Here is a 13,971-nt window from a genome sequence, read left to right on the forward strand (position 1 = left end):
ATGTATGATTATTGTTAATTGATATTTACACTGGTTATTATTGTTAAGTGTATGAAAATCATGATCATAGGCGGATCCTGGTCCCCCTTTTGTGGAAAAAAAAATGGTTGATTATATAGGGAATCAGTGAAGCATGACTGTGTTTGGACAAGTATGATATATAAGATGTCTGAATATTACTATGAAGTTGTTATTCCCTAACTAAAAAAATATGTGCTTTGTGCCCTGGCCTGTTATTCATAGTTGTTGTTGTTACAAATAAAATATTAAAGCAATACACTAACCAAAACATGATTTAAGATTTATTCAACACAAAAACGTTTTCAGAATGTCAATTTATTTTGAAACAATATATTTATAGCAATACTCAAACCAAAACATGATAAAAAAATTTATTCAACACAAAAAACGTTTTCAGAATGTCACTTTATTTCGAAACAATGAAAAAAAAATATTTAGTAGCAAAAAACTAACCAAAACATGATTATAAAATTATTAAACAGAAAACCATTAAAAAGGGTGCGAACGGATCCGGATTCCCTGGAGGCGGACTTCAGTCCCTTTGATTTCGTTTACTATATGCTTTACAGCATCCTAGCAACAGAAATATTGCCGAGCAACGATTCAAAAATTTGTGTTTTCCCCTCTGAAGTATGAATTAAGTAGTTGTTTGAAGATTTTTTGTCCATGTGATGTTGCATTCCATTGTACTATCTTACTCATTATTATACTCTTAACCATTCCGTATTGAGCATAGCAAATGTTGCTTAGCAACAGCAAACAAATGTTTGAATTACTGACTATTACAAATCAATTAGTCATTTTGTACAAATTGAATTAAATGAAAATTAGGGCCGTACTTATCGTACCTTGTCCTTTACAATTATAACAAGCGTATATTGCTAACAAAAACTGACTTAAACTGCATGTTCAATGAAACGAACTTTGTCTAACGTTCAGAGAGTTCATAAATATCGTCGTACTATACTTTCGCTTTTAACCATTTTCAGATTTTATAATGGCGTCCTTCAAGGTGCCTCTTCCAGTATTAAAGAAACATAATAAAGCTATCAACATGGCCGAAGATACAAGCCTTGGACTTCCAACATTCAGCAAGAAAGACTACACTGATCTTGTAATGATAGGAAAGGGTTCATATGGAAAAGTCTTCAAAGGACAAAAAGATGGAAAGTCCTTTGTAATAAAAGAACTGTGTGTAGGTGAGGCGACTGATTCGGAAATCAAACTATTTAGAAAAGAGGCAAAACTTTTAAAATCAGTTTCAGGACATCCTAATCTTTTAGATATAAAGGGGTTTTCATCAGTAGAAAACGCAATATTAGTCGATTTTATTTGCTTCGACTTTCGCAAAATTGCAGTTGAGCATGAGACAGTTTACAATCTGAAAGAATTCCTGTTGGCATGTGATAGGGTTTCAGAATTCAGTGGCTTTGAACATGTCCCTTATTTTCTCGCAGTTGACATAGTAACTGCAATAAAATACCTCCACAGTAGAGGTATTGTTCATCGAGATTTAAAACCAGACAACGTCCTTGTGTCAAATAACCATTACGACATTAATGCGGATGTTGGACACTGGTGGTCTTTTAAGCCAATTTGTGCAAAATTAACTGATTTTGGAGAGGCGCGTTCATCCCTTATCCAAACCAGAAGCATCACACAAACATGCACTCAGAAACTATTTCGGGGATCTCCAGCATACATGGCACCAGAAGCATTGTGCAATAATCAAATGAATGCAACAATTGATGATTTACGAAGGATGGACATATGGTCTCTGGGAATGATATTGTACCATTTGATAAATCCGAATGCAAAATATCCATTTCATTCAGAACTTGAAAAGGCAAAACCAGTAAATGTTTTAGAAGAACTAAAGATGTACATGGCTAGCAGCAAAAGTCCACTACAGTTGGATAAATACCAAGCGTTGCGAATTGAACACTGGGAAGCAATTCACGAATTGTATTTGAAATGCACACAGTTCAACATGTCCAATCGCCCAACAGCAGACGATTCTCTTCTGTTTTTAACCAGAAACAATGTAAAATTAAAGAGTCTTTTGATAAGTCAGGAAAGCATAAGTGTAGCAAAAGACGCTGAATATGCTCAAAGTCATTCTACTTTTGCTTTGAACGAACAATCGGAAACGTTGAATGCATGTACTTTTTTGTCACTTCTTATTGCAGACAAGATATTAGGAGACTTAAGTGACAAAAATCAATTGATTGATTTGTCAGAAGTGACCCAAGACACTATATTAAATTTTCCTAAAGATGTTAATATCATGAGAAATGAAAATAAATTATATAGTGTAGATGAAGCTTATGGTATTCTTCGATCTTGCAAAGCTGTTGAAGCAACTGAATTTTGTATAGAAATAACAAGCACAGATATGAAAGATCAGCATGATGCCTGTGAGGAACTCTGTAGCAAACTTACAACTTTAATTAGAAATCATCCGCATGAAACTTTTTGTGCAGTGTACACATCACCACCATATACGATGCTTATATGTAAAACAGAAAATGGTGATGTATCTATCATTGATACCCATCCCATTTCTACACAGCTTGGTGGTAAAGGGTCGGCTGGCATTATAACACCAAAATTACCTCAACTAACTATTCGACCTTTATGCAACTGGTTAATTCAGAGAACAGGCAATAAAGAAAAGATATTACAAGAACTCGCAGTGATGAAAAAATTACCACCACAACCTGTCGATTCTGAATCAGAAATAAATATTTCAAATATTTCTGATAGAAGCTCATGTGAATCGTTTTCCATTCTTTCAAGTACTAGCGATTCTTCCAGTAGTATAGCTGCTTTAGATTTGAGAAAACACTTTTACTGTCAGTCAGAAAACGGTGAAGATTTAGATTTACCCTCATTAGCGAAAGTGAATAAAAACAGCAAATACCAACATAAATGGGAATCTCGAAGTCTCCAAGCAGGCAAATTACCAGGCCAGGACAGTGATGAAAATGCGAAAAAAGAAGATAACAAAATTGTTACAGCACCAATTTCAATGCAAAAAGAAAGCATGGACATAACACATACAAATATGCAAGGTCAGGAAAGTGAAGATAATGCGACAAAAGAGAATGATAACAGAATTGTAACAGGTATGAATATGCTACTAGTAATGTGTACATGTACACGACAAATCAGCTTTTGAAATAATCAAAAAATTTAAATGAAATTCAATGAAAAGCATCACTAAATCCGATCGTAAACTTTGCTGTTAGATTGGTTTGTCTCGTGAAACATTTGACAACATCAGTTCACAATTGATTGATTTTGTTTATTATGCCCCCGCCGTAGCGGAGGGGGCATTTAGTTTTACCCTTGTCCGTCTGTACTTACGTACGGTACGTCCAAAAATTGGTTTCCGTTCTCTAACTTTAGTTTGCCTCAACCAAATGTTAAGAAAACTTATACACAATGCTTTTTACCACAAAACACAGATCAAGTTTGAATTTTGGTAGCGTCACATTTACTGTTCTAGAGTTGTGCCCCTTTACAAATGGAATAAAATGTTCCGCAGGGCGCAGCTTGATACGACCGCAGAGGTCGAACCCTGAACAGTTGGGGCAAGTATGGACACAACATTCAAGCTTGATACAGCTTTGCATTTGGATTGTGATTAAATATTTGACACAGCAGAGGTTTCTGACACATAATGAATGTGGTCTAAGAACTTTAAAATTTAAAATTGGACATTCACCTATTATGGTCCAATATCCAAAATCTAAATACATGGTTAGATTCAGCATATCAAAGAACCCCAAGAATTCAATTTTTGATGAAATCAAACAAAGTTTAACTTTGGACCCTTTTGACCTCAATGTGGACAAAGTTGATAACGGGCCCAAAAATTAAAAATCTAAATACATGGTTAGATTCAGCATATCAAAGAACCCCATATATTCAATTTTTGTTGAAATCAAACAAAGTTTAATTTTGGACCCCGATTTGGACCAACTTGAAAACTGGGCCCATAATCAAAAATCTAAATACATGTTTAGATTCAGCATATCAAAGAACCCTAAGAATTCAATTTTTGTAAAAATCAAACTAAGTTTAATTTTGGATCCTTTGGACCTTAATGTAGACCCATTTGAAAAACGGAACCAAAAATTAAGAATCTAAATACACGGTTGAATTCGGCATATCAAAGAACCCCAATAATTCAATTTTTGATGAAATCAAACAAAGTTTAATTTTGGACCCTTTGGACCTCAATGTGGACCAATTTAAAAACGGGGCCCAAAATCCAAAAACTAAATACACGGTTAGATTCAGCATATTAAAGAACCCCAAGAATTCAAGAATAAAACCCCATTGAAATTGGTCAAGAAATAAGCAATTTATATGAAGTATCTTCTTTTGCACAATACTGTGCAATTAAATATTTCTTGCTTTTGCGCAATACTGTACAATTGACAATTTCTTGCTATTGCGCAATATTGTGCTATTGGATATTTCTTGCTATTGCGCAATACTGTGCAATTGAAGATTTCTTGCTATTGCGCAATACTGTGCAATTGAAAATTTCTTGCTATTGCACAATACTTATTATATAATAATTTACACATCCTGTTTGGTGTGTATCTCCTACCATATCATTATTATTTGCTTTTAAATATAAATCAGAAATAACCAACTTAAAATGGAAAATTTAAAAAAAAGAAAAAAAAGGAAAAAAAAAAATCCCCCCCCCCCAAATTTTTTGAACCTCCTTATGATTTATCACCCCCAAACTCAATCCCAGCCTTCCCTTTGTGGTATGGTACCTTGCAGTACAATTTCAGAGAGATCCATACACTTGAACACAAGTTAATGTCTGGAAACTAGAAAAATGTGTTTTTTAGCCCCTTTTTGGCCCCAAATTCCTAAACGTTTAGGGCAATTACCCCAAAACTCAAACCCAGCTTTCCCTTTGTAATATGGAACCTTGTAGTACAATTTCAGAAAGATCCATACACTTACACACAAGTTATTGTCATGAAACTAGAAAAATGCTTGTTTTTTGCCCATTTTTTGGCCCCTAATTCCTAAAATTTTGAGGCAATTACCCCCAAAATCAATCCCAGCATTCCTTTTGTGATATGGAACCTTGTGGTACAATGTCAGAGAGATCCATACACTAACACACAAGTTATGTCTGGAAGTTACAAAAATGCTTATTTTTGGCCCCTTTTTGGCCCCTAATTCCTTTACTGTTGGTACCATAACCCCCAAAATCAATCCCAACCTTCCTTTTGTGGTATTGAACCTTGTGGTAAAATTTCATAGAGATCCATTCACTTAAACTAAAGTTAGAGTGCGAAAACCAATGTGTCTTCGGACGACGCAGGACGACGCCGGACGACGACGACAACGACACGACGACGACGACGCCAACGTCATACCAACATACGACCACAAAAATTTTTTTGCGGTCGTATAAAAATTGCTGAAATATTCGTTTCTGTTCTCTTACTTTAGTTTGCCTCAACCAAATATTATGAAACTTATACACAATGCTAATTACCACAAAACATAGATTAAGTTCGAATTTTGGTGGTGTCACTTTTATCGTTCTAAAATTATGCCCCTTTACAAATGGAAAAATTGCTGAATTTTTCGTTTCCGTTCTCTAACTTAAGTTTGCCTCAAATAAATGTTAACAATGCTTATTACCACAAAACCCAGATAAAGTACAAATTATATAAAGGCATTATATGATAATGATTGCATGATTAATCATCATTATAACATAATAAATGAAACCTAACTTTCAGATGTTTTAAAAAGCTAAAGCTAAGAAATCGTTATGAGAATGAGACCATCAAGATACTTCAAAACAAAGGAAGTATGTAATTACGGGTCACAATACAAACCTTCAGCAATGAGTTTACCTGATACCGTATAATAACCTATCGTAGTACGTTCACAATATTGCTTTCACATTCTTATTCAGCAAACCAATTTCATTAAAATTAAGATGACCATCAAAGTTAAATCTAGTTTAAAGATAAAAATAAATTACAAGTATTGCAAATGACCGGAAATTTCATTTTTGCAAAATATGATCGCCACTGTGGTTTCTCCTTTGAGGACTCATTTTTTTACAGCTCGTTGTTAGCTGCTGTTGTTTTAAAATGGAAGGATTTATTTCTTGGATGCATTACAGAAAAACAAAATAGTTTTAACCATTACCTGTATGTTTGTATTTCTGTGTGTTCGTTAAACTTTCATATTTAAGTTTTTGGTCAAAGTTTTAATGATGAAGTTGTAGCTATATTAACTTAAAACTATGTTCACTTGCTAACTTTGACGTGACTTTAAAGGAAATACAACATATTTCGGATTTGACACAAATGTCACGGTTCACTGAACAATAAATGCGAGTTTTTGCGTGTTTTAAAGGTTTTTAAATGTTGGGTTAACCTTTGTATTTTTGAATGCGAAAAACGGGAGCATGCGTGCTGTTATTTGTTCTGGTGGCTATTTTTATCTAACAAGGGTGCACAGACTGGAATGCATCACAAAAAATGAACTTTGACATAAGAAGTATAAAATAAGGTCAACGTAAGTTTATACCTGACAGACAGGTATTTATATCTTACAATCATTCTATACCAAAGATCAATTTGTCTGATCACTGAATTATCTGAAACACCGACCAAACTAGAGAAATTTAACATTGACTAATTAACCATGAAAATGGGGTCAAAGTTAGATGACACACGACAGACAGATTAATAAGCTCCTTACAATCATTCTATAAACCAAATGTAATTGAATCGTAATTGAACTATTCCTAATAGTATTTGAAAACAGACCAAACCGGAAAAAACTCAACATTGACCTATTATGAATCATGAAAATAAGCGTAATCTAACCATGTATTTGGATTTATTATTTTTGGGCCCGTTTTCAAATTTGTCTATATTGAGTTCCAAAATTAAACTTAGTTTGATTTCGCCAAAAACTGAACTCTTATGGTTCTATGATATACTGAATATAGCTGTCCATTTAGTTTTTTCAATTTTTGGCCCAGCTTTCAAATAAGTCCACATTAAGGTCCAAAGTGTCTAAAACTAAAGTTTGTTGGATTCAACAAAATATGAATTCTTGTAGTCCTTTGATATGCCGATCGTTACCATGCATTTGGTGTTTTAATTTTTGGGCCCTGTTTTTCAATTGGTCCACATTGAGGTCCAACGGGTCAAAAATTAAACTTAGTTTTATTTCAACATAGTTGAAATCTTGGGGCTCATTGGTATCCTGAATGTTAACATGTATTTAGATTTTTGATTTTAGGTCCAGTTTCAAGTTGGTCTTAATCGGTGTCCAAAGTTAAACTTTGTTTAATTACAACAAACATTGGATAAATTTGGTACTTTGATATGATCAATTTAACCGTGTATTTAGATTTTAGATTTTGGGCCCCGTTATTAAATTGGTTCACATTGATGTTCAAAGGGTCCAAAATTAAAATTTGTTTGATTTCATAGGAAATTTAATACTTCGGTTGTTAATGTAAAATCGAATCATGTATTTAGATTTTGGATATTGGACCATTATAGGTAAATGTCTAATTTCAAATTTCAAAGTTCTTTGACAACATTCTTTCTATGTCAGAAACATAGGATATGTCAAATATTTAATCACAATCCAAATTCAGTGCGGTAGCACGCTTGAATGTTGTGTCCATACTTGCCCCAACTGTTCAGGGTTTGACCTCTGCGGTTGTATCAAGCTGCGTCCTGCGGAGTATTTTATTTATCTTTCTTATCACAAAACAGTTCTTTAATTTTATGGTGGAAAAACATTCAGAGAACAATTCGTTAATTAATTTTATTAATGTTTCTGTTAAGTTTGAGTCTACAACAACTTATGGTTGTTTTTTAGAGAAAATTAGCTACCATACAAATTTACAGCACGAACTTGTCAATTTATTTTTTGAACTTGTAAATAAATTAATTTCCAAGTAAAAAAGCGAAAGCGTAAAAGATGCAAAAAACGTGAATGCGAAATTCTGAAAGCGACAAATTATTTTTATTTCTAGTTTTCCCTTTCGATATTAGGGAGCAACCATTTAACTTCAAAAAAAAAGGGGGGGGGGTATTTTTTTTTATACAATTTTATTTTGTTTTTCATTCAAATTATTTTGTTCAAAATTTAACACTATAAGTAGGTATTAATTTGGGATTCAGAATATTTTTTTTTAGGAAAAAAACATAACCCCCCCCACACCCCCCCCCCCCCTGATGTTAAATGGTCGTTTCCTTACACAAAGACTGTTCGGTAAACAGCTATCCATCCATTCATCAAAGTAAGTAAGACTCCAATACAATTCTAAATCTATTGTATATCAAATTATATTCCAGGGGAAACCATAACACCACAATCGTCCTTTGAAGAAAACCATAGTTCATCGTCAAATAAAACAAGTTCTCGCAAATCAATTGGGCGGTTTCGGAAGATGGAACTAAATCCAATACATTGGGAAATATGTGAAACAGAGGTTGTCACATCTATCCCTTATGATGTTAATGGATTCAGGAAATTCAAAATTGAGTGCAAAATAGACGACATGATGAAGAAAACAAAGGATGGTAGGCCATGGGGAAAGTGGGTAAATAGTTGTAGAACAGGATGGATAGGGAAAAGGCGAGTTGCGAAATGCAAAGGTTCGCCAGTTTGCAACTCAGACAATTGTCTTTATAAAGAGAAATACGGATGTGTAAATAGAGTCCAGTTTCAAAAAACTGCTTCGATTTTAGTATGCTTCACCTGTGGGAGTCCAGCAAAAATCATTTTATGTCCGGGAGTTAAAATATGGGAGTACGAAGCAAACTCTACAAATGTGACAGTTATGTACAAAAATGAGCATTCCTGCGTGGCAAAGAAAAAGAAGATCTCAAACGAGCTTATTAAAAATGAAGTGGCAAAACACCCTGGCGTCAAACCTAATAAGTTAGTTAACAGCAAAATGGTTGATATAATGGCTGTTGATGATTTTAGTTGGGACGATGTTGAACTGGTGGCTGAACAATTTGTGGACATGAAACAAGTGTACAATGCGCGTGAGGAATTAAAGATGAAGATTAACCCAATGGGACAGAACTTTGAAGCACTTGCTTTGTACAAACAAAAATGTGACGAAAAAGACAAGTTTTTTATTTATCGAGTAAATAACCGAGCATTAAATGGAAAACCTTCTTTTGTTTTTAAATCAAGCCAAGCAATGGCAAATATTTGCCTGGAAATGGACAGAGATGGGAGTGGTGTCATGGTGGATGAATTTGCTTTCATTGATGCAAAACACAATCGATGTCGCGGATTTAAAACGTTAACATTATGGACGTACCATCCAGTTTTACGAAAACTAGTTTCCTTGGCAATAATGGAAGTTGAAGAAGAAAACACAGAGAATCTTACAATATTTTGGGAACTTCTCAATGAAATGCTTCAAGGTGTATCTGGCAAGAAAGGCTACAAGTTCAACCCTTTTGGGTTTATTGCAGATGAAAACCATGCAAACTGGTGTAGCATAAGGGACGTTTTTGGAGTTCACACATTAGAAAGAGCTGTTTCGTGTGAGTTCCATTATAAGCAAAGCGTTCAGCGACATTCACGAAAAGTTTCAGAAAAATCAGACGAATTCATATGTCTTGCAAATGCTTTGTTGCATGCACAGACCATAAACCAGTTCAATGCTGCATGTGAACAAATGGAGACATTCTTTAAGATAAATAATATCAAAGAATTATGTGCATGGTACAAGTGGTGGCATGATCGAAGATCTCATATTTTCCGTGCGTTTAAAATGGAAAATGCGCCTTCTTCAAACCTTGCAGAAGTTGGACATGCAAAAATAGCAAGTAATTCAGGTCCATATATTTCACTGTTAGAAGCTGCAAGAGTAGATGTTGCATCAGCAATACGGCAGGCAACGGAGATTCGATTATTTCATGTAGGAGTTTCGAAAGGAGGGAAAGGACTTAACACCTATCAAAAACAGATCAAAGATTATAAAGCTGGTATGAAGCGTGCAAAAGCATATGCAGATGAGTTAGATTCGGAAGGAGTAGAAATAATCGAAAATAAATCTGTTCATGTCCCTGTAACCGGGCTGCATCGCCCCCCAGAAAAAAAAGCAAAGAAACAAAAAGCTTACAAGGTCAACAATATTAACCAAGAACATGCAAAACAGCTTCAAATTAGACAACCATTTCATGTTATTCTCTCAGGCACCATTTTCAATTTAAAACGTTGTTATGGATGTGGAAAAGAATTTAAAAATAAATATAAAACGGAACCCCACGATGTAATTTTAAAACATTACTGTCATCGCCGGTACAAGGACAAAAATGGAAATTTTGTACTTTCGACACAACTTCAGGCTGCGTATTTTCACCTTCGTCTGGACTGTACAAGAAAAATCGATCCCCAGATGGAGCTTAGGGATGTCATTATTCACGAAGAAATCGCAAACGCTCTTACACCTCAGCATAAAGACATTCTACGAAAGTTTGGTGTGCGTCTTTAAGAATGTTCAGGCTACTCTTGTTTTTGACTTTTTGTCAGATATTCGGAATCCTCTTAGTTTTATCCATGTAGTGCCATTTTTTTCTAATTTTCAAGTTCCCTTATTCATATTCTTTCAATCTATAACAGTCTTTTAAAAACCTTGTTATTTAAAACAGAGGAGCGAACATCATTAAAACACTTTTTACATACAGAGTTGTGAGGGTCCTAATTAGCTGTATCAACTGAGTGTATGTTTTTTTTAAATGGTTCGTCCACCCTTAACGTATGAACCGTTTAACCAAGATTTATCAAATTTTAATATGTTGTTACTGCTGACAAAATGGAAGTCAAGTAAAATATAAAGATTTTCACTTTCACGTGTAAGGAATTATTGTCCATGAAAAATTGTGGCTCCAGCCATTCCCGTGTGATAACTTACAAACCGTTTAACCAAAACTTTTCATGATAAATTGCATGCCAAGTAAAAAAAAACTGTTTACTGTCATTCTGACAGCTTTTGCTGCTTATTATCTTAAAAACATAAAAGATGGAGGGAAACTTTGTAAAAAAAAATTATCGGCAAGGCATTATCTATAAATGTCAGTTTGACTTCATAGAGATTTACTTTCCATGTAATAATCATATTGACCACTGTTTCGTGCTTTTACAAAACTATAGTAAACCCAGGTGAGCCACACAGGCTCTTAAAGCCGTTAGTTTCAGGATCAATCAACACTTAACTTAATAGATAAGTGAAAACATGGGTCATGTTGTTTTGCCACGTTTGTTTAAGTCCCCCCCCCCCTTTTAAAGCAACAATTACCAATAAGCTTGAATGTCGTATCAGGACGGCACAAACTAGACTGGTTAACTTTATAAATAAATTATATTCACATCAAAATGAAAATGTCGTTAGGATATATTAATTATTACACATACCATTTCTGACAGAATTACGAAAAATTTCTATTGAATGTAGAAAATATCTCATTTAAGAACACATATTACTCTTCTATATACATGTATAGTATGGCAAGCGGTTTTACTATTTATTCGAATTTCAAGATATCTCATATAATATATAATATATCATGTATAATATATAAGATATCTCATTTAATATAAAAGATATCTGATATACTTTATAAGATATCTCCTAAAGTTTATAAGATATCTAATAAATATTTTTTATATAAGATATCTTATATACTTTATAAGATATCTCATATAGTTTATAAGATATCTTATATTGTTTATAATATATCTTATATAGTTTATAAGATCTCTCATATAATTTATAAGATATCTTATAAAGAAAATTATATGAGATATCTTATAAACTATATAAGATATCTCATAAACTATATAAGATATCTCATAAACTATATAAGATATCTTATAACGTTTTTGAGATATCTTGAAGTTAGAATAACTAGTAAAACGGCTTGCCATAGTATAGACCTATTAAAAAAGTATTTCATGTGTTTTAATCGACTGGAGGGATGCCTCTTTCATCGTTTCTTTGATAACCAGCTGCAAAAATTCTGGAGTACTTTGAAGTCGTTTAAGTGCGATAGGATATTTCTTCAACATTTTTAAAACTTTTTAATGACATCGCAATAGATAATTTATATTTACAAATCTTTCTGATACTGAAAAACTAGTAGTCCTGCTTTATCCTTCAAATATAAACCAAGTGAAAAAAAAAAGTTCCTTTATAAAACAGTCTTTAGAGCTGAGGACAGGTGACTTTTAGTTATTTTTGCTTGTATATATATATATATACATGTGTGTGTTCAAATCAGTTATTTTTTGTTGTATGTCACAAGTATCATTTTACTTGTATGACAATAAAAAAAGAATCATTTTTAATATCCTTTTGAGAGAGATTTGGTAAAATTCGGCATTTCTGCTTATAATGCTTCGGCTGATTTTACCCATCAAGCTTTATGTTTTATTGCCTTGTTTATCAAATGTAACATGCATCATTAAATGTGTATTTTAAAAATCACTTTATTATATTATTGTACTTGGTGCCACTAAATATGCTTTTAATATAGCCAGTATGGCAGAACTTGGTCGTTACCCAATTTCTATATTTGTTATTTTGCAGTCTCTTAAATACTGGCTATATTTGTATAAAGATCCTCTTTTGAATTTTTCAAAATTAGCATATGAGTCAATCGAAGATGTTGATTGTAACTTTCCATGTAACTTTAACAACACAATTTTTCAGTTTCAAAAAATTATTGGTTTTAACCATGTCTGGAATAATAAAGGAACACTGTCAGAAAAAAAAACTCATATCCGCAGTGAAAAAAAGATTACAAGAAAGATATGAAAATTATTTTTTCTCACGTTTATCAGGTGAAGACCAAAACAAATTACGTACATATTACAAGCTAATAAAGGAATATAAACCTAAGACTTATACAAAATTGAATATCTCGCAACAATATATTAGACAGTTCTGTAAATTAAGAATTTCTAACCATAATTTACACATCGAAAAAGGCAGATATAATAATACACCTTTGGATCAAAGAATATGTAAACATGGTATTGATAACAAAATTGAAGATGAATTTCATTTCATATGTGAATGCAACCTCTATCAAGACGATAGGAATAAGTTTTATGATGAAATTGTTAGTATTGTACCATGTTTTTGTAATTTAGATAATATTGATAAATTTAGATATTTAATGAACTGTTCTCAACAGATTACTTTTATATATAGACAAATGTATCATGATTAGAAATTCATCAGTGGGAATAATTGCATAATAGTGATGTGGGTGTTTTGTCTATTGTTTGTAATAGTCACAAAATTTCTGTCTCATTTTTGTTTTATTTTTTATATGTTTTCGTGTATTTCAGCGATGATCCTTTTGTACTGGATTTTATACTGAATGAAATTAGTTAGTTTGTTAGTTAGTTAGTTAGTTAGTTAGTTAGTTAGTTTTTAATTATAGAGTTAATAAACAAACTTGACCTTTTGAATATCTCAGTACAAGTAGTTCACTGACTATTGACATACATGTACAAAATAACCTTGTCCCAGATCAACGACAACTAACATAGTTCTATCTATTTTTAAATACATTTTGTAAAACAATAAACCAAATTGAATCCTTATAAAAATAAGGAGATGTGGTATGATTGCCAATGAGACAACTATCCAAATGAAATGGATGTAAGCAATTGTAGGAAACCGTAGACCTTCAACAATTTGAAAAACCCAAACCCTCTGCATGATTGGCTATAAAAGGTATGATACTATAAATACTTTTTTATAACCATACCGTAACGCTTTTGGTTTGGAGATGAATTAGTATTCTTTCTGACATGCTAGTGTTGCATTGGAAACAACATTACTCTGGGGAGGACTGCGACTTTTATTTTAATTTTCATTTCTAT

General features: G+C 32.9%; 1 protein-coding gene across 1 annotated transcript; it reads left to right on the forward strand.

Moving 5' to 3' along the window:
• The first annotated feature begins 1,018 nt into the window (after window positions 1-1,018).
• LOC127715822 (uncharacterized) lies at window positions 1,019-11,494 on the forward strand. Its single transcript, XM_052221963.1, has 2 exons — window positions 1,019-3,149; window positions 8,406-11,494. Exons 1-2 carry the CDS (start codon window positions 1,019-1,021, stop codon window positions 10,568-10,570), a joined length of 4,296 nt encoding a protein of 1,431 aa, XP_052077923.1. The 3' UTR covers window positions 10,571-11,494.
• The last annotated feature ends 2,477 nt before the right edge of the window (window positions 11,495-13,971 follow it).

The sequence above is a fragment of the Mytilus californianus genome, unplaced genomic scaffold (assembly GCF_021869535.1).
Source record: "Mytilus californianus isolate M0D057914Y unplaced genomic scaffold, xbMytCali1.0.p SCAF_9, whole genome shotgun sequence".
In the NCBI taxonomy this organism is placed as follows: domain Eukaryota; kingdom Metazoa; phylum Mollusca; class Bivalvia; order Mytilida; family Mytilidae; genus Mytilus; species Mytilus californianus.

Excerpts from the sequence above, each read along its gene's own strand:
- LOC127715822 (XM_052221963.1), top strand. The coding sequence starts at position 1,019 with ATGGCGTCCTTCAAGGTGCCTCTTCCAGTATTAAAGAAACATAATAAA. Across the intron at positions 3,150-8,405 it reads TGATAACAGAATTGTAACAG|GGGAAACCATAACACCACAA; the intron begins GTATGAATATGC and ends ATTATATTCCAG.